Raw genomic sequence first — 22,386 nt, 5'->3', positions numbered from 1 at the left:
TTGGACAGCATATTAAAAAGCAGAGACATTACTTTGCCAACAAAGGTCCGTCTAGTCAAGGCTATGGTTTTTCCTGTGGTCATGTATGGATGTGAGAGTTGGACTGTGAAGAAGGCTGAGCGCTGAAGAATTGATGCTCTTAAACTGTGATTTTGGAGAAGACTCTTGAGAGTCCCTTGGACTGCAAGGAGATCCAACCAGTCCATTCTGAAGGAGATCAGCCCTGGGCTTTCTTTGGAGGGAATGATGCTAAAGCTGAAACTCCAGTACTTTGGCCACCTCATGCGAAGAGTTGACTCATTGGAAAAGACTCTGATGCTGGGAGGGATTGGGGGCAGGAGAAGAAGGGAACGACAGAGGATGAGATGGCTGGATGGCATCACTGACTTGATGGACGTGAGTCTCAGTGAACTCCGGGAGTTGGTGATAGACAGGGAGGCCTGGTGTGCTGTGATTCATGGGGTCACAAAGAGTCGGACATGACTGAGCGACTGAACTAAACTGAACTGATAGGACACCCAGGTGCAGAAGGAAATGGCAATCCACTCCAGTATTCTTGCCTAGAGAATTCCATGGACAGGGGAGCCTGGTGGGCTGCTGTCCATGCGGTTGCACAGGGTCAGACACGACTGAAGTGACTTAGCATGCATGCATGCATTGGAGAGGGAAATGGCAACCCACTCCAGTATTGTTGCCTGGAGAATCCCAGGGACAGAGGAGCCTGGTGGGCTGCCATCTATGGGGTCGCACAGAGTCGGACATGACTGAAGCAACTTAGTAGCAGCAGCAGCATAGGACAGCCAGGACTTTCCAGTGGCTCAGTGGTAAAGAATCATCCTGCCAATGCAGGAGATGCAGAAGAGGAGCCTGGAGGGCTACAATCCATGTAGTTGCAAAGTTGGACATGACTGAGCCCGCATAGGAAGTTCAGGTGGTGTCAGAGCACTGCTTGTCGATGTGGGGAACCACCCTCTTTTCCTACATTGGAGACCTACATTGGAAGTGGGTGTTAGAATCATTTCAGCTAGAAGTACCCATTGCTACCAGGTCTTCTCAGCTGACAGGAAATATATTTTTAGAAATATATTTTAATAAATGTTTATTTTCCATTGAAATTTTCAATTCAAATTTTAACATGCCAAAGTGCCCCATCCCAATTTTAAATTACAATTTTGTATGCTTTATCTCCTATCACTTCATTGGTATGTATTTACAGTTTCTTTTTCATTTGTTTGTATTTGGCTATTTTTCTATATAAAATTTAGGGTCAGGTTATCTAAGTCCAGAATAAAATATTACTTATATTAGAATGTCATTTAATTTACTCATTAACTTAGAAAGAACAGATGCTTTTATGATATTAAGTCATGCTTTTAGGAACAAAGTAGGTCTTTCCCTTTGATTTTCTTTTGTGTCTTTCAGGAGAGTTTTAAATATAGATTTTAAGAATGTCTTATTAAATTTGTTTCTTGTTTCTAATGTTGTAAATGGGTATGCCTGATTCATAAAATCTTTGAGCTTGTTACCATGAAGTCTATTGAACTTGCATGTTAATTTTACATTCTGCTAATTTACTAAACTCTTTGTCTAGGTGTATTTGTTAATGTTATTGTTTATTTGTGGTTTTTTAGGTAAACAGTCATATCTGCAAATTCAGATACTGCTACCTCTTCTTTCAACTGTTTTGCCTTGAATTAGTTTAGTTCACCTGGTTGTAATGGGTAATACTCTAAACACAATGTTAAGTAATAGTGAAGATAACTGAACAACCCTATATCTTTTATATGTTTTCTGTCTTTGGTCAGAATGCATCAAATATGTCCACATTAAGTAATATGCTGACTATTGGACTAAAGTGTATATACATGGTATAATATGTGAGCAAGAGTATCCAAAGATTCCTTTTTATACTAAGCATTTTTATCAGGAAAGGGTGTTTTACTTTATCAACTATCAGTATCTTAAATGTAAACATTATATTCAAATGTAAACAAAATGTTAAGATCAGTAGATAATTTGAAGAATGACTTTGAAATTAAGAGTTCCCCAAAATAAATAATATAAACTAACAAGAAAATATGAACAATACAAGAGGCAGAAGAGAACTGCAAGAGAAGTACACTGAAAATCCAGAGTCTATAAGAGAGAAGTAACTATTTTCTGAAATAAGATCATCTGGATATTAAAAAAAAGAAGAAGCAGAAAAGGATGAATAGACTAAAAAGTATGACATAATATCTCTAAAAAAATTACCTCCCTTGAAACCTTTCTCAGAAAGTTACCAGAGATTATAGTCTACTAAAAACCAAAGAATAAACCAAGAAAGGCTTCCCTGGTGGCTCAAACAGTAGAGAATCTGCCTTCTCATGAAAGAGACTCCAGTTTAATCCCTGAGTCAGGAAGATCCCCTGGAGAAGGAAGTGCCTACCCACTCCAGTATTCTTGCCTGGAGAACCCCATGGACAGAGGACCTGGTGGGTTACAGTCCACGGGGTCATGAAAGAGTCAGACACGGCTTAGCAACTAAACAACAACAAACCAAGAAAAGTGATGAACAGGATGTATGGCTCTGGGGGTCAAACAGAGAAGAGTAGAGTGAGGTCTTTGGAGAGTAGCTACATATCAGCATCAAGATCAAGCATTCTAGAAGGTGGTATATATAACAAGAGGCTTGAGTTCTCTTAACTTGAACACCTTGGAGTCTGACAATGGTATTCACACCTTCTTCTGATGCTTTCTGCCCTACTTTGTTTCTTTTTGACTTATACCGTAAGTTTTTGTTACCCAGTACTTCACTCATGGCCATGTGAGGTGTCTCATTTATTTCTCTAGTCACCAATTCTAACAAAGTTTAAGCTGTACTTTCAAACCTGATTATTTTTTACCCAACACATGTCTTGTAAAATCCCTTCAAATCCCATACCCCATTAAGCACATTACATAACCAAAATCCATTGGCTCTCATACCCAACTCAGCAAAATAAAAGCCTGTCAGACAAATGACAGCCTCATGCATTCTTCTCAGAGGGATTCAACTGTTCTTGCCCTCACAAGAATATAAATGACAATCACCACCAATAATTGAATATTTACCCTACGCCAGGTATAATTCCATGTGCTTTGCATGCAGAACATCTTTTACTCTTTTAAATAAATACCTGACGGGGAAGTTGAAGCTTTGAAAGGTTTAATAATTTACTCAAGTTTATACACACTAAGTGGTGAACTGGGAATTCTGGATTCAGGATTCTGAATCTCGTACTTGTCCTCATGACCACATTAAACCAAATATTTCAATATCGAAAATCAAAGTGATCAATAACCCTCCAAAGTATCTCTCTTTTCCTTTTTCTCTCATTTCTTCTCCCAATCTGTAGTACCTGTATCAGCCTAGTGTCCTGAAAAACTACCTGATACTCATCAATGCATTCCTCATTCTCCTTTTCCAATCATTAACCAAACTTTGTTGTCTCCATCTATCCAACCAGGTCAACCCCATTTATATCATTTAGGACTCATATCAGGATTTTGCCATGCCTTAGTGGAAAGGTTCAGGAAGCACTTGGAAATGTGGATCTTAAGCTCAGTTTTATAAATTTAAGTATGGAAGTTTGCATACTCAAAAATCATTTGCTCAGTGCTTCCAAAGTGTCATGCCCAATTTTAGGTCCTGGGTAGAGGTGATGCTTGAGGATATGAAAGAAGATGAAAGGGAGTATTCAGAGAAGAAAGGACAGAGATCATTACTGGTATGACTGACTTTGTTCTCAAATTCCTTCTCCCTTTCTTCCTTCTCTATTGCCATTCATTCCATCCACTCAATAATCATGTATTGACATCACTATATACCAGGGAGTATGTTCTAGGTTGAGTACATAGTGATGACTGAGTCAAGGTTCAGACCTTCAAGAAGTTAACAGATGCAAAATATATGTAAATAATAATTATAATGCAGTCATCAGTGGTTCTATATAGTAATTGCTATGAAGAAGGAAACTCTAGGTAAATCAAGGCTGTCTCTGCTGATGTATGGCCATCCATTCTAGATCATAGGAGAAGCAAAGATCAGGTTAACTCTCGTGCAATTGTACTAGATTACATACACATTCATTCACAAAATGATAGTGCTACTTTGTATTTTCTCTCGTTTGTTGTTTTTTAATTGAGATAACTTCCTTCTTTCCTTCCTCCTTCCCTCCCTCCCCTCTTTCTTTTTCTTTCTCTCTCCGTTTCCCACTCTCCTTTCTTTCTTCTCTTCACTCCTCTATCCCTCACTTCCTTCCTTCTTTCCTTGTAACCTTGAGGTAAATTTCAGAAGCTGAAAATAAATACTCTTTCCATGAAAACATATCCAAATTAAAATTATTTTCCAAGATTTCTCATAAGAAATTTAACTGTACTTTTTTTTTTTGACTAAATCCTGTCCTTCAACAGTCTTTTTTTTTTTTTTTTTAATCCCAGTAAACAGCCATCCTGTTATTCCTTATGTTTAGTTTAAAATTGTTTTTCTCTACTCTCTCAATCTAGGTATCTAGTCCATCAGCAAACCCTGTTATTTCTACTTTCAAAATGTATACAAACTATGGCCATTTCTCCTCAGGTCCAAGGCTAACAACTAAGTCCTAGCTCCACACCGAAACTGAATTATTACACTAGCCTCTAGCTCACCTCTCATGTCTAGAGTGTAACTCACATTGCTTCTGTTGTTGATGTTGTTTAGTGGCTAAATCATGTCCAACTCTTTGGGACCCCATGGACTCTAGCCTACCAGGCTTCTCTGTCCATGGGATTTCCCAGGCATGAATAATGGAATGGGTTGCCATTTTTTTTCTCCAGGGGGTCTTCCTGACCCAGGGATTGAACTCAAGTCTCCTGCATTGCACGTGGATTCTTTACCACTGAGCCACCAGGGAAGTCCCACATTGCTCTAGTCACTGCTTAAGATTCTCGGCCTCCTAATCTACCATAATGTAGAAGCCAATGCCTTTACAATGGTCAATTAGACCCTACCTGATTTGGCCTCCTAACACCAATTCAGCTGTGGCTCACAACACTCTTCCCCCCAGTCACTCTATTTCAGCTACCCTTCTGTCCCTTGAACACACACAAGGACTTTTGTACCTGTTCTTCCTTCTGTCTGGAACTTTCCTCTGCATGACATCTGAATGATTCTCTTCCTGCCTTCAGGTTTTGTATATGTCTCTTCAGAGAGGTTTTCTCAGGATCCACTATAGAAAATAGCCACCCACCCTATTATTATCCTTTCCTCATCCTGCTTTATTTTCCTTTTGAGTACCAACCACTATCCAAAATTCTATATTCCAGGTGCAGAGAGAGAAAATAAGTTGACAAATAAATACAAAAAATGTCAAATACTTTGCTAAATGTTTGCTTGTTTAGTTTAGCTCATCTGGTTCACAGAGCCCTATAATTAAAGAGAATTTTTCTTTTTCATGCTATGCTCAGAAACCTAGAACACCTGACATGTCACAGGTGCTCAATAAATAATAAATTAATGAATGTAGACTTTATGTGTATTTATATAAAAACATGTTTTCTTAAATATAAATGATTATTTATGAAGAATATGAGCTTAATGTATGGCTATAATATTCAAAATATTTATTACCTAACATAATATTTGCAGGTAATTTTAATAATAGGACCAGTTCTTACAAAAAGCACCATCCATTGACCATATACCTGATTGACCACAAAGTTTATTCATGTTTTTCCATAAGATGTTATGGATAAACCTGAACAAACATTTTGGTCAACACACATTTTGAAAAGATTGGGTTTCTGGGTGCCAGGTAAGCTAAATGAAAGAAGAAAATATTTAGCAAATCCATCCATAATTCTCATTTGTTCTCATTAAATGACAGCTAATATTAAACCATGGGGGTGGTTTCACTCACATTTCTAATTAAGGGGTCTGCTTGTGTCCATCTGTCAGTGGGCTACAATCCTGGACAAGACTGAAAGTGATGACTTATTTACTGATCAACTATTATCTATTTTTATTGTTAATTCTCTTTGTACATAGAATTGAGATAGTGAAATTAGTTTAAATTAGAGTAAGATTAGGCAAAGGACTTTTTAAAAACCATACTCTGCCTTTTATTGTACATGAACTTTACAAATCTGCCTCTAGCTGCACTGCAAGACAGATTTTTATTGCTGAACTTGTTTCAATGTATTCATGTTAGATTTGGTTTTAACTCTCTGTGTTCTGGCTACCAAGATCATAATTGGAGAGAGAATTCTAGGAGGCTAAAGGAACCCAGGTCAAGTCCAAAACATAACCCTTAATGGAGCACCAAGAAAGAGTCTCAGAATACCACTAAAATAAATCTCTCCTGCAGAAGCAAAGTAATGAACAAAAGAGAAATTGAAGGACATGGTATATGCATTGGAAACTTTCTATTAGTAAGAAAAACATATCATTGCCCATGAAATAATTGCAGTGAAAGAAAACTAGGAGAAGCAGTTGACAGTAATGCCTGGATGGGCTATTTTTTTTCCCCAGAACATAGAGCTCAACTATATTAATTACTTTCTTTATCACCTATCAAACCAGTCAATCCTAAAGGAAATCGACCCTGAATATTCATTGGAAGGACTGATGCTGAAGCTGAAGCTCCAATACTTTGGCCACCTGATGCAAAGAGCTGACTCATCTGTAAAAGACCCTGATGCTAGGAAAGATTGAGGGCAGCAAGAGAAGGGGGCAACAGAAGATGAGGTTGTTGGATGGCAACACTGATTCAGTGGACATGAGCTTGAGCAAACTCTGGGAGATAGTGAAGGACAGGGAAGCCTGGCGTGCTGCAGTCCATGAGGTTGCAAAGTGAAAGTGAAATTGCTCAGTCATATCTGACTCTTTGTGACCCCAAAAACTGTAGCCTACCAGGATTCTCTGTCCATTGGATTTTCCAGGCAAGAGTACTGGAGTGGGTTGCCATTTCCTTCTCCAGGGGATCTTCCCAACCCAGGGATCAAACCCACATCTCCCGCATTGTAGGCAGATGCTTTACCATCTGAGCCACCAGGAAAGTCGCAAAGAGTTGGACAAAATGGAGCAACTAAATGACAACAAATCTGCTTATAGGATAGAGTTTTTAAAAATACTCTATCTACCTTTCTCAGATATATATGCCAATCAGATATATATTAATTGAGACCTGTAACATAAGAAGACTATTATAAGCCTATATACATGTTATATATATATATATATATATATATATATATATATATATACACACACCCATACATATATATATATATTGGTTGGGTTGGCGAAAAATTTCTTCAGGTTTTCCTATACAATGTTATGGAAAACCCAAAGGAATTTTTTGGCCAACACAACATTTTATATATATGTATTTATCTTTATATATAAAAAATATCTGTTTGGTAGGTTTGTGAGTCTTTTAACACCAGTCCAATTCTGTTACTGAGTAAAGATCCCTCTGGATAGATCTCAACTTCAATCAAGGATAGTGATTCTCAGCTGGAGAAAGGTCATTCCCCATTGAGGGTTCAGCAAAATCCTAGATGCTGCTGCAGCTGCTAAGTCGCTTCAGTCGTGTCCGACTCTGTGTGACCCCATAGACGGTAGCCCACCAGGCTCCCCTGTCCCTGGATTCTCCAGGCAAGAACACTGGAGTGGGTTGCCACTGCCTTCTCCAAAATCCTAGATGACGTTTCCTTAAACATTGTCTACTATGGACCTGATTAAATTGCTGATGTTCTATAGCAGTTATTTCCAGTGTGGTCCCTGTAGCATCAGCATGTCTCTTCACTGCCTGTTCAAAAACCTAGAGTACCTGATATACAATAGATCTCAATAAACAATCAGTGAGTATAGACTATGTGTCTGTAGTGTGAACACCTGACAATTAGTTTTTCCGATGATAATGTAAGTGCTTGATATTAAGCTTTTGATTGCCAAGGCATCCACTCCAAAGACATCCATTTGGAATAAGCACATTACCAGCTACATAACTAGATAGAGTCAGGCTGCCTCACCCATGCAAGTTACCTCTTTTATTTATTTATTTATTTTTTGTTTCAATGCCATTCTCCCAAATCTTCCCACCCTCTCCCTCTCCCACAGAGTCCATAAGACTGTTCTATACATCAGTGTCTCTTTTGCTGTCTCGTATACAGGGTTATCGTTACCATCTTTCTAAATTCCATATATATGCGTTAGTATACTGTATTGGTGTTTTTCCTTCTGGCTTACTTCACTCTGTATAATAGATAACTGAGAAATTGAGTTAGATAACTGATAGTTATCAGTTAGTTAGATAGTTTGCTTTTCTCTTCCAGCATTTAATTCCTACTCTTACGTTTTAAATTCACCAACAGCGAACCCACAAAAACCTAGGTATCCCACCCTTGACCCTAATAAAGACAGAATCCCAACTTTTCTCTCTCTCTACCTGTGACCTCACTGGGTGGTCCCAGGCATGCCTTGTACCCTCCATGTTTAGAGCAATAAACCAAAGCTTTTTTTTTTTTTTTTTCTTCAAAGTTCCCTGATGGTTGTTGTTGAGATGCTTCTTGAAATAATAATAAAGAATCACGAGAGCCAATACAGTCACTACATTGTCCCCACTCAAGAAGTATCTGTGGGGGCTCTGAAAGGTACTAAGGGACCAGGTGAGTGCCCCCAGCATTTCTAACCAATAGCAACATTATTGATAAGCTGACTGACTCAAAACAGTGTATTACTGTGAAAGCATGTTTCCTTCAATACAAATGGTTCTTTATGAAGGATAGGAACTTAATTCACAGACATGCTATTAAAAATATGTCTTCACAGTCTGACATAATAACTGCAGGTAATTTAAATAACAAGGACACTTTCTACCTGGTGTTCTTGATTCACTTTGATTCTTAAAAATCAAAGTTCTTGGGCCCTCCTAGATCCACAGAATCAGAAACTCTGGCTGCGGGTTGTAGTGATCTATGTTTCAACAAGCCCTGAAAGTGACTGTGATGCAGCGTGATGATGAATGTGTGTGATATCAAACAACTCTACAAAAAAAGGTAACCCATTTACATTTTCATTTTAGATCCAGATGTCTATTCCCTAAGTGTAAACTCTAGGCTTCAGATTTAATTTTGCAGGAAGAATTAGTGGTGCTAAGTAGGGAGGGCAGTCTAATTGTTCCATAACTGTCTTCTGTTGTAGAACTTCACATTTTCAACCAGAAGTTGAATGTTAACATGATCAAACTGATATTTGGCCCATTCTTGGCCCAACTGGCCCCAACAAAAATACAATTATTCAGGAATGGCATCTTGCTCTCTCTCACAACTTCCACTCTCCACTCACACAGATCTCCTTGGCCACCTGTCATATGACAGGCCAAACTTCTTTAAGTGTTCCATACTTCTGCATGCAATTCTTGTTGCCTTCACCTTTCTATAAATTGTCTTTGCATGGACAATCTCAGATTAAATGTCACCTCTTTTCAAAAGGTTTTCCTCCTCTGTAAGCAATTAGTCATTTTTTCCATCTACGTTCTCATAGCATTTCTATTATATTAAAGGTCAAATATAATTTTATGTTATATAATTACTGCTTCCTTCAGATGATAATCTGGAGAAGAAAAATCATGTTGAACTGTGCCTTTTTCAGTGTACAGTACTATGCCAGCTATAGAGCTGGCAATCAATAGGTATTTGTTGAATGCTGAAAGGTTATTTTAGCAACCATATAGTTCCAGTGGGACAGTACCAGAGTGCCAACTATTCTTTCCTAAATGAAAATAAATCTCTAAAGTCAATATATGTTGTTTTACTAGAAAGTTATGTAGGGCCCTAAGATAGAATAAATCGGATAACTAATGCATTTGCCTATCAGCTACAGAGAATTGTTTTTTGCCAGCAACAGTCATGCTAATTGGTAAATATTTACATTTGCCATCTAAATATGCTTGCCACTGAAACCATTCCATACTAGGTAGGTATTGCAATCAACAACTTCATTTCTTTCATAAGATATTTCAGAACATAGAGCAAAACATCTATACCTTCTAAAACTAGCTAGAATTATTAAGAGCTCAATAACAGTGGATTGGTAAAGAATGCTATGCTATGCTAAGTCGCTTCAATCGTGTCCAACTCTGTGCGACCCCATAGATGGCAGTCCACCAGGCTCCGCCGTCCCTGGGACTCTCCAGGCAAGAATACTGGAGTGGGTTGCCATTTCCTTCTCCAGTGCATGAAAGAGAAAAGTGAAAGTGAAGTTGCTCAGTCGTGTCCGACTCTTAGCGAACCCATGGACTGCAGCCTACCAGGCTCCTCCGTCCATGGGATTTTCCAGGCAAGAGTACTGGAGTGGGGTGCCATTGCCAAGATGTGCAACGTAAACAATAAATTATATGTTTTTCATCGAAAACAGTGAGAATGATCACAATCTAATTTTCCTTTCATTAACTGAATGATATCCTTTGTTACTTGGGTACTTTGCAAAGATTAGATTCGGGAAAACATTCAAGGGAATGGTTCTCAATGGATTAGACCATTAGCATAATCATCTCTATTGCAAACACTAGACATATCCTTCTTGAAGTCATCTTAACACTTTGTGTAGATGTCACGGAGCCCACATGCCAGTAAAGCAATACCTTACATTTCTCACCAAATTATTTTAAATCAATATTTAAATTATCTCTTACACATAAAAATTTGCTAATGTCTAATGGAAATAAAAATCAATATTAATATGTAACAATATCCACAATTTACTGATGATATTAAAAATTAGATTATGTCACTCATTAAAATATAACATGTAAAAGGTTTAAAATTTAATGTATTAGAAATCACTTGGAAAGAATCAATTAAAAGTCTTCCTCAACAGTGATTGAGTTTTGGGGTTATTAAACATCCAAATGTAGGTTAAAGTTTCTGTTGGTATTGCAAGCATTAAATCTCTTCTCAAATTTTCAATGAACTCAAAATCCTTTTCTACTTCTCATAAAACCTATCAATTGTATGACGTGTCCCAAGAAAAATGCAGCATTTTGTAGATGGAGTAGTTGTCATAATAGTAACAAATATGGAAATATCATGGGGTTTAAAGTCCAGTTTCCTGGCTTCCAGCTTCATCCCTTTCCTTTACCCTGAGTAAGCCACCTAAATCTCATTAGCTCATCCTGAATATTTATCTCATGAGGTCAGTACAGCAACTAACCATGAAAGCATTTCTCAAGAGCATTATTAACATAAGGATATGTTGGAACCAAAAAGTTCCTATTCTTCACTATTTCTGAAATGAGGATTTCTATAGTCTTCCGTACCAATATTCATCTCTCCAAAACAATCATATCAAATAATTCAAGTGCTACCAATGCCTTATATGGGCTTATTATCATGATCCAGAGACTTAGTTCACTGCCATTCAATCTCCCTAGTGACCTAATTCTTCCTGATACCAACTAGAGGGAGAAACAGAAAGCCAGGAACATACTGGTTTGTGCCTGTTCATATTTATGGTGAACCTTCCATGACACAGCAGCTCTGCTTTATTACTTCTGATAGTGAGGCCCCTTGTACACGGTGGTAGTTTAGTCCTAATAAGTCACGTCAAGTCATGTCCTACTCTTGTGACCCCTTGGACTATAGCCTACCAGGCTCCTCTGTCCATGGGATTTTCCAGGGAAGAGTACTGAAATGGGTTGCTATTTCCTTCTCCTGGGGATCTTCCCAACTGAGGGATCGAACCCAGGTCTCCTGCATTGCCGGCAGATTCTTTACCGACTGAGCCACCAGGGAAGCCCCTCTTGTATTGTGGATATATAGAGTTTTGCCAAGAAAATGCACTGATCATAACAAACACCCTCTTCCAACAACACAAGAGAAGACTCTACACATGGACATCACCAGATGGTCAACACCGAAATCAGACTGATTATATTATTTGCAGCCAAAGATGGAGAAGCTCTATACACTCAGCAAAAACAAGACCAGGAGCTGACTGTGGCTCAGATCATGAACTCCTTATTGCCAAATTCAGACTTAAATTGAAGAAAGTAGGGAAAATCACTAGACCATACAGGTATGATCTAAATCAAATCCCTTATGATTATACGGTGGAAGTGAGAAATAGATTTAAGGGCCTAGATCTGATAGATAGAGTGCCTAATGAACTACGGAATGAGGTTCGTGACATTGTACAGGAGACAGGGATCAAAACCATCCCCATGGAAAAGAAATGCAAAAAAGCAAAATGGCTGTCTGGGGAGGCCTTACAAATAGCTGTGAAAAGAAGAGAAGTGAAAAGCAAAGGAGCAAAGGAAAGATATAAACATCTGAACGCAGAGTTCCAAAGAATAGCAAGATAAGAAAGCCTTCTTCAGCGATCAATGCAAAGAAATAGAGGAAAACAACAGAATGGGAAAGACTAGAGATCTCTTCAAGAAAATTAGAGATACCAAGGGAACATTTCATGCAAAGATGGGCTCGACAAAGGACAGAAATGGTACGGAACTAACAGAAGCAGAAGATATTAAGAAGAGATGGCAAGAATACACAGAAGAACTGTACAAAAAAGATCTTCACGACCCAGATAATCATGATGGTGTGACCACTGACCTAGAGCCAGACATTCAGGAATGTGAACTCAAGTGGGCCTTAATCTCTACAAACAAAGCAAGTGGAGGTGATGGTGAGCTCTTTCAAATCCTGAAAGATGATGCTGTGAAAGTGCTGCACTCAATATGCCAGCAAATTTGGAAAACTCAGCAGTGGCCAGAGGACTGGAAAAGGTCAGTTTTCATTCCAATCACAAAGAAAGGCAATGCCAAAGAATGCTCAAACTACCACACAATTGCACTCATCTCACACGCTAGTAAAGTAATGCTCAAAATTCTCCAAGCCAGGCTTCAGCAATATGTGAATCGTTAACTTCCTGATGTTCAAGCTGGTTTTAGAAAAGGCAGAGGAACCAGAGATCAAATTGCCAACATCCGCTGGATCATGGAAAAAGCAAGAGAGTTCCAGAAAAACATCTATTTCTGCTTTATTGACTATGCCAAAGCCTTTGACTGTGTGGATCACAATAAACTGTGGAAAATTCTGAAAGAGATGGGAATACCAGACCATCTTATCTGCCTCTTGAGAAACCTATATGCAGGTCAGGAAGCAACAGTTAGAACGGGACATGGAACAACAGACTGGTTCCAAATAGGAAAAGGAGTACGTCAAGGCTGTAAATTGTTACCCTGCTTATTTAACTTATATGCAGAGTACATCATGAGAAACGCTGGACTGGAAGAAACACAAGCTGGAGTCAAGATTGCTGGGAGAAATATCAATAACCTTAGATATGCAGATGACACCACCCTTATGGCAGAAAGTGAAGAGGAACTAAAAAGCCTCTTGATGAAAGTGAAAGTGGAGATTAAAAAAGTTGGCTTAAAGCTCAACATTCAGAAAACGAAGATCATGGCATCCGGTCCCATCACTTCATGGAAATAGATGGGGAAACAGTTGAAATAGTGTCAGACTTTATTTTTTGGGGGGCTCCAAAATCACTGCAGATGGTGACTGCAGCCATGAAATTAGAAGACGCTTATTCTTTGGAAGGAAAGTTATGACCAACCTAGATAGCATATTCAAAAGCAGAGATATTACTTTGCCAACAAAGGTTCGTCTAGTCAAGGCTATGGTTTTTCCTGTGGTCATGTACGGATGTGAGAATTGAACTGCGAAGAAGGCTGAGAGCCAAAGAATCGATGCTTTTGAACTGTGGTATTGGAGAAGACTCTTGAGAGTCCCTTGGACTGCAAGGAGATCCAACCAGTCCATTCTAAAGGAGATCAGCCCTGGGATTTCTTTGGAAGGAATGATGCTAAAGCTGAAACTCCAGTACTTTGGCCACCTCATGCAAAGAGTTGACTCATTGGAAAAAGACTCTGATGCTGGGAGGGATTGGGGCAGGAGAAGAAGGGGACGACAGAGGATGAGATGGCTGGATGGCATCACTGACTCGATGGACGTGAGTCTGAGTGAACTCCGGGAGTTGGTGATGGACAGGGAGGCCTGGCGTGCTGAGATTCATGGGGTTGCAAAGAGTCAGACACGACTGAGCGACTGAACTGAACTGAACTGATAAACTTTTTAATACATATACGTTTAGAACTGACATAGTGGAAAGGTATATACAAATCGTTATCTCTTGCACTGAAACAATGTTTTTCCCCTGTCTCAGTATCCTCCTTTTATATAATGAAAGTGTTCAACTAATTTTAAATATATAATATGCTTACTGTGTGTGCCTGCATGTTTGTGTGTTTGTATATGTGTGTGTGTGTGTGTGTGCATACTGAGGGCATGGATTTGCATAGAGAGTGTGGCAAGATGATGAAATATAAATATACGCTCTATTCTCTCTGTTCCATCCAAAGAGAGTAGCCAAAACCAACTTCAGGAAAGAAATGAGCAGGCATCCAAAGAAGTGCCTAAATATGCTATTCATTCAATTCAGAAAATATATTACATGATAGAAAAATTGGTAATATTTTGTTTTCTATTTATAACATTTTTAATATATGTTTTCTCATAAAGTAGAACTAGACATATAAGGAAAACAAGACTGAAAGAATTTGAATTTTAGATGTACCTTTCTGAAATGTCTTCAAGTGTGGATATAGTGATTTCTCCTAAGGCTCCATGGTACAGAGCTGTGTAAAGAAGTCTTGTTTACTGACTCACAATTTTAGTGTGAATTTATATTATATCATGTTCATTATTCTGGCAAGATGGTAAATTATGGTGAATTCTTGGGAAAATATGTTGCCTCAGTTGATTGTACCTCATGTTATTGTTATCATGAGAGGGTGTATCAGGTATTTTTGGCATGGGCATGTACATTGCATGGGCTTTCCCTTGTGGCTCAGGAGTAAAGAATCCTCCTGCCATGCAGAAGACATGAGTTCGATCCCTGGGTTGGGAAGATCTCCTGGTGAAGGAAATGGCAATCCATTCCAGTGTTCTTGCCTGGGAAATCCTATGGACAGAGGAGCCTGACAGGCTACAGTCCATGGGGTTTCAAAAGTTGGACATGACTAGTGACTAAGCAGACACGCACATACTTTGTGGCAATGAAGACATATGTGGCAATGAAGACATCATCGTATCATAAACCTTTGAGAAGTTCACAGACAAAATCAATTACACAGTTTTACTTCATATAAGTCTAGTACAAAGTTATCTACTACTTTTGGAAAAATTACAGAAAGTGAAGTTAGAAGATGGAAAAAAGTTAATCGCTAAATCCAGCATTGGATCAAACTCATCATATAACTCACTGATAGATGGTTTAAATCTTTCAATTGATCTAGTAGTAAATATTTTACCCCACAAATTGCTTTTTCCTCTAATGCAAACATCAAGGGAGTTTTATGACAAAATTATTGGTGGTCATGATTACAAAAGTGTACTTTCCTTAAATGATTTTTTGAAAGAACTTGTGTCAATGTGCAAGATGTTTATAATGTGAATTATATTTGTGGTACAGTAAATACTAAACATTTTTTAGGATTATAAAATAGCTATAAATTACAAGAAGAAAACATTTACCTTGAATTAATCTTACTTAGCAATGGCTTTGTGTTTATGTGGTGATAAATATTGTTTATCTTTATAGAATAGATGTGATAAATCACATTCTAGTAAAATTTTTGGGAATTGAAGGTTAATAGAAGACTTATTTAGAAAAAGAGATAGGGTCTATTTTAAAATGGTACTGGAAAAGTTAAAAAATCAATTGGATTTACTACAAAGATACGTTAAGCTTCAAATGACACAAAATGATAAGGTTATATTTAATCACATTTTCCCCTTAAACTATCCCTTATGTAGCCTTATAAAATAACCAGAAACTACTTTGCTGTCTCCCTATACTTTACAGATACTATACAAAGGTGTATATGTGTATACATGCCTAACTGATAACCCTTTTACCTCATCATATTCATCTTTATTTTTGTTGTATGTGTTTCTCTCTGTCCAATTTACCACACAGACAGATGATAATGTTTCACTGCTTTTTCTCTCTTTTTAAAGCCTTCCTCAAGTTTTCTTTTCATTCAGAATGTCTAATTCTCTTAAATTTAGTATATATTTAATTATTTGTACTACTCACCAAATGTATTTATTATACATATTTGGTGCACTAGTAATGATAAATGGGGTTATAAAGAAAACACACATTCTTGCCTCGCTCTCTGATGTTCCTTACTTTAGAGTCTCTCAATCAGTAGAGTTTGCTTCCTCAAGGTTTCTGGATTCACTCTAACTCAGTATTGCTTTCTCTGACTACCTAGAGACTACTTAGTGCTACTCCATTTAGCAATTATCCAACATCTCCCAAATATGTATGTTCCATGAGATCAGAAAATTCAACTTTAAACTAATTTGGTGCCTCCCACAGGCCTAGACTTCTGCTCAATTCCAGGTAGCAGTGAAATAAATATATGTCAAATGACATATCTCACAGCTATGTTTATCTTTTGGTACCACCGAGTAGCTTAAACTGAATCAATTAGCTTTCTCTTCTCATTATCTTCAAAAGCATCTAGATAAAATTTAGTCATCCAACCTGAAGTCATGGCAAGAAAGAAACCAGGTAACATGGAAAATATCTTTCAGATCTCTAAATGAAAAATCAACACACACACACACACACACATACACATATATACTCATATAAATTTTATCTCTAAATAGTTTCCCTCTATCTTTATAAATATATTTATTTATAATCCTGATACCTAGGATATGCCCAAATATGAAGCTCAGGCATTTAAAAGAATGGTGACTCTCCTGATCCAACTTTAATACGTTCAGGGAGAACACTTATAAAATAAATGAAATAAGTGGGAGTCGAATTTGGGGGCAGACTATTTGTAAAAAAAATAGTAAACACATTCATGTGTGTGATTATTCCACAGCTTTTAAAATATGAGGGCTCCTTAGGGTAGGGAGTGCCTAAGACAGTGCTCACAATTTTTCACGGAATATAAGATATCAAACTACGTTTGTTTATTAGCACATGCATTATGGTAAACAACACTTAGAAATGTGTATAGAGACTGATGATCTATTTAGATTTGTGGGAATGAGAATTAACAATGTCTATCATGTTTACAACCCTTATTAAAATAACTAGTTTAATTCAAACATTCAGAATACATTATTATTATTACATACATAATTATTATGAAAAAATCTCTATATGCTTGATTTGTTGATAGATTTGTTTGAAAGCTTTTATCTATTGTCTGCTACAAAGTTCTGAAATTAAGAAAATTTCAATGAGGCCACTAGATATAGCAATTAAACCATACACAGCTATCTGATAAATAGTCTCAGAATTATGAGTTCCTATCCTAAATATTTCTGAGTTTATTTTTCATTTGTATTATTATAATTTGCTCTTTTTATATTATTTGCATGCCACTTAACTTTAAAAAAGTTGAGATTTTTAAAACATATTTCATTCCTATGTTTATTAAAGTTCTGTAATAGCAACTTATTAATTACCTCAGCAAGTAAATATAAATGAAAGTTGATTAGTTAAAATTCAGTAGCTTTACTTCTTGCCAATATGCTAAAGAGTACCTGGTGCAATTCTGCTGTCAAATACCACAAAGAATGGATGATACTCTAAAAACTTTTGAAGTAGTAAAGGGGACACTTTTTAGACTGTATCTTCTAGTAGATTTTTTGGATCTACTGCCAAGATTTTCACAAAGTGAGACAGGCTCAAGAAAAGAGTAATTTATATATATTAAGGGTGTCAGGCATTGTGCTAGAAATTCTCACACAGTGTACCTCTTTTAATCATCACAATAACACACAAAATAACCATTATTGCCATTTTACTTCTCTTAAAGCCTTGCATATAGGATCCACATTTTATTAGTTTTATACTTCCATTATCTGTATTTGACGGATTATACAGGTACGCGCGCACACACACACACAATAGAAGGATGAGGAAACCGACTTATAAAACATTTGACTGATTTGCCCAATCCACAATTATTAAATATAAATCAAGTCTTTCTAGCCTTGAAACCCACAGCAAACCCCTTATATTTCACTCTTAATGGTAGCTTTCAAGGTAAGAATATTTTACTCTGTGTTCATGTAAAAATTATCTAGAATTGTGCTATTGATCACGAGTTAGTTACATTTGCAAAATAAATAAATATTAGGAGTATGGATTGATGTCTACATATAAAGAGAAGAAACTTATCATTTGGGGCCAAATAGCCTATTCATTTTTCTTGTAGTTTGTAAAGATCAAGAAGGACCAATAAAATGATTGTTTTCAGAACAATAAAGATTTCTCCTCTCTTCTTCTAGTGTATGACATATACCAGCTACTTGATGAAGATTGCTGACAAAATCCTCTGGTTACTTATGTTGTTAAAGAAACTAATATTATGAAGAAGAATCAAAGATATGTTTTATCAAATTAAATAATTTCTCTTTACCACATATTCTGTTGCTTCTTCCTTAATTAAAAGTCAGTACAATATTCCCAGATTTGCACAGTTAAAACAAAGACTATGAGAAAAACAATATGGACATTTAAATCGCACAGATACAGAGTTCATTTTGAAAAATCAGCATCATGTTTCAATAGAGGAGCAACAAAATATCCTTACCTTAGAAAATTGTGCATTTATCCATTTTGTGAATGTTTTCTTTTGAACATCTTCTCTTTCATCTACAATGTAAAAAGATAGAAGAAAGACAAAGGGAGAGCGTTAAGAAGCAACTTTGGATATCTCTCATATTTTACAACCAAAAAACTTTCTGTTAATATACATTAGTGTTATTTTATACTTAGTAGTAAATTCACTGATAATGAAATTGAACATGAGTGATGTTGCTACTGAGCATCCAAACTAAAATGAAATCTGAAAAATAATTGATAGAGTCAAGTCCATACTCATTCAAATACTATATAAAAGCATTAAAAAAGAGACTATTTATTAATAGTGGTGCTTCCCTGGTGACTCAATGGTTAAGAATCTAATTGCCAATGCAGGAGATGTGGGTTCGACCCCTCAGTCTGGAAGATCCCTTGCAGAAGGAAATGGCAACCCACTCCAGTATCCTTGCCTGGGAAATCCCATGGACAGAGGAGCCTGGCGGGCTACAGTTCATGGGGTCACAAAAGAGTTGGACACAACTTAGTGACTAAACACCAACAAAACAACTATAATGAGTAGATACTCCAATAGAATCAAAATAAATAATTGTCTGTTGCTGCTAAGTCACTTCAGTCGTGTCCGACTCTGTGTGACCCCAGAGATGGCAGCCCACCAGGCTCTGCCGTCCCTGGGGTTCTCCAGGCAAGAACACTGGAGTGGGTTGCCATTTCCTTCTCCAATGCATGAAAGTGAAAAGTGGAAGGGAAGTCGCTTAGTCCTGCCAGACTCTTAGCGACCCCATGGACTGCAGCCCACCAGGCTCCTCCATCCATGGGATTCTCCAGGCAAGAGTACTGTTTTCCCCATTTCCAGTCCATGAGGAAATTATTTTTCCCTCCTTTGTAATACCTGCATACTCTAACACAGGCCCCTAACATAGCCTTTTCCCATTATAGGAGAGGTTTCCTGATGATCAGGATCATGTCTTGCTTATCTCTGTACCCCAGAACCTAGCATACTGTCTGCACAAATTAAGAGCTCAGAAAATATTTGATCAATATGTGAATACATTAGAGGAAGGGGGATCGTAAAACTACAAAATTTCTAGCACTTCTCTTCATCTAAAAGTCAGGAAATTTCAAATCAAAATGCTAATGATACTCTTCATGGATTATGTATACAAATATACTCAAAGGAAAATCCCCAAGGACTTCTTACACCAAGAGATTAGGGTGGAAAATTATTAAGAAAGAGCTTCGCAGAATTCAAGCTTCTAAAAATTATCTCTTTTTTCCAAAGCCGGAAGTTAGTATTAAGTCCAATGGACAGGAAAATCATCAATTGTGATTTATTAAAATGCTTTTTTGATGCTGAAGCTTATCTTGAAATTACTGTAAATGCAATCATATTAGTCAATGTTGAATAAATGAGTGTATGTGAGAGAGACTTAAAATTGAGACATTTCATATTTTATTTACATGGGTCAAAAGAACCCTTATTAAAATGCCCTCAGGAAACAACCTCATTTGCTCTCATATTATTTTTCAGTAGTCAATCTCCACTGCTTCTGAAAACAGATGATATACAGTAAACAATCACTTTCCTATGACACACGTATCTATGCATTAAGAATGTCTGTTTATCTTTAAAGAGTATTATTAATCCATAAGTAGATATTCTTAAGCAATATAAAAGAGAATAGTGGAAAAATAATAAACCTAAAACCATTTTCCTAGATGAGAAAATGTTATTTAGCATCGCAAAATACTCCCTCCTTATTTGTGTTACTCCCACAAGCTACTGTGTATGGTCAAATATCAACATTATTCACACAGTAGAGGATACATGATAGCTATAACATAGAAATCTTTCCTTTGTTGACAAGTGTGAATAAATAAAACTAGGTACTAATAGCTTTTAAACCTAATCTAGCCTCTTTTGAATATTACTGCCATAAATCTAATATACTCTTTATAATAATAATAATAATAATAAATAAATAAACAGAATTTCAGATGGTCAAGATTTAACCTTTTTCACGGACTTGCTATAAAGAAAGACAGGTCTGTACAGGTCTATTTCTCAATGGCATACACATATATTCACAAAACTTAATAACCTTATTTGAAATTCCACTTATTTTTCCTACATGTTCATATATATCCTGTCAGACATGGGAGAATGAATGAGTCATTTGAAAGCATTCATCCAGAGGTTTTTAAAACATACCCAAACATCTTCACCAAAAGCTGAATATGAGGGTGTTTGAAGAGATTTGTTCCAGATGCTTTTAAATGAAAAGTGGGTAGTAAAGCAATATTTTTATTGTTTTTGATTATATGTACAAAGAACAATTTTTAGATAGGCCTTGAAGGCAGAAGGGAAACCTTGACATTATGTGCAAAATATGCATTTGCTGTGTAAAAAGCACTAAATGTGAGCTTCATCATATAAACATCTTCACTAAATGTACTCTTGTACCTCTTTTGCTTTTAATGCAAGAAAAATATGCCTTCCATGAGTTACCTGCTAATGTTTTCTTTTTGTATAGTAACATTTATTTTCTTTAAAATGACAAATAGTAATAATACTAATTTTATCATTATTATAAGATATAACATTACTATCTTATTGTTTACAAAGCTGTTTTACATATACTATTTCAATCAGTCCATATGCAATTTACCATTTTATACATTAAAACTACAAGCTCAGAAGGAATAAAACTGATAAGTGACAGAGATGAACTGCTATAGATTATTTGAATCAAAGTCCATGTCTTTTCACAGTGACCATTATGACTGTATAGATAATATGGACTACTACAAGGTGATTAGAGTCATAAAAGGTGAATATATTAACACAAATAAAAAATAGTCATGAATTTAGAGCCTTATTTTGAACAACCCAGGGTGTTCCATGTATGTTGTAACCTATGTGAATGACATCCCAGAATTTCAGAGTGAATAACCTGCATGTCTACAAGTGTTTATCTAGAAGTGAAAATTGAACCATTTAATGATACCGTATGATTTGTTTGTTAATATTTTATATAATAATGTTCTTATATCTGCTAATTAATATTTGTTGTTTCAATTTTTGTCATATATTAGTATGACAAAAATATTTTAACATACAAGGATCACCAAAAGTTACGTGCCTGCACATTACAACCCTCCCCAAACATGAATTTTACTTAGCCACAATAATATTCTTCATTTTATTTTTTTACTTATTTTACCATAAACATCATATGGGCTACCTTTTCCTTTTGTTTGCTATTAGAGATTCCATCATAATGAACATCTTCATGAATTCTTTTCCAACTTCTGCTGTATAACAGTCTTAGAAGAAATTACTGAGTCAACATTATGGAAAATTTATGGCTTTTACTAAATAATGTCATATTGCTTTCCCAATGGTCATACCAATTTTTAGTGGTATCAGAAAGAGTGAGTTTACACTGTTGATAGCAGATTTTTTTGCTTGTATTTTTGGACAAATGTGGTTTTATTAGATACAAAGAGATAGTTGATGCTTGCTGTAATTTGAATCTGCTTGATTACTAACTAAACAGAACACAATTTATACATTTATTTATTCTATATGTTTCTACTCTTTCCAAAATACTTGTTTATATTCTCTGCTCATGTATCTATCGAGCACTTGATAAATAAAATTAATTAGAATGAGG

At 36.4% G+C, this 22,386-nt stretch overlaps 1 protein-coding gene across 6 annotated transcripts in view; it reads right to left on the bottom strand.

Moving 5' to 3' along the window:
• Positions 1-22,386, bottom strand: part of DMD (dystrophin) — a 2,671,852-nt gene that overhangs the window by 2,037,866 nt on the left and 611,600 nt on the right. For all 6 annotated transcript variants that reach the window (XM_070365439.1, XM_070365442.1, XM_070365443.1 and 3 more), the window contains one exon: positions 18,702-18,763. In XM_070365439.1, the coding sequence (XP_070221540.1) occupies positions 18,702-18,763 (62 nt within the window). Of the gene's footprint in view, positions 1-18,701; positions 18,764-22,386 lie in introns of those variants that run through there.

Source organism: Bos mutus, chromosome X (genome assembly GCF_027580195.1).
Source record: "Bos mutus isolate GX-2022 chromosome X, NWIPB_WYAK_1.1, whole genome shotgun sequence".
In the NCBI taxonomy this organism is placed as follows: Eukaryota; Metazoa; Chordata; class Mammalia; order Artiodactyla; family Bovidae; genus Bos; species Bos mutus.
Note: the sequence above shows the minus strand (reverse complement) of the source record. Positions and strands in the feature narration are given on the sequence as shown.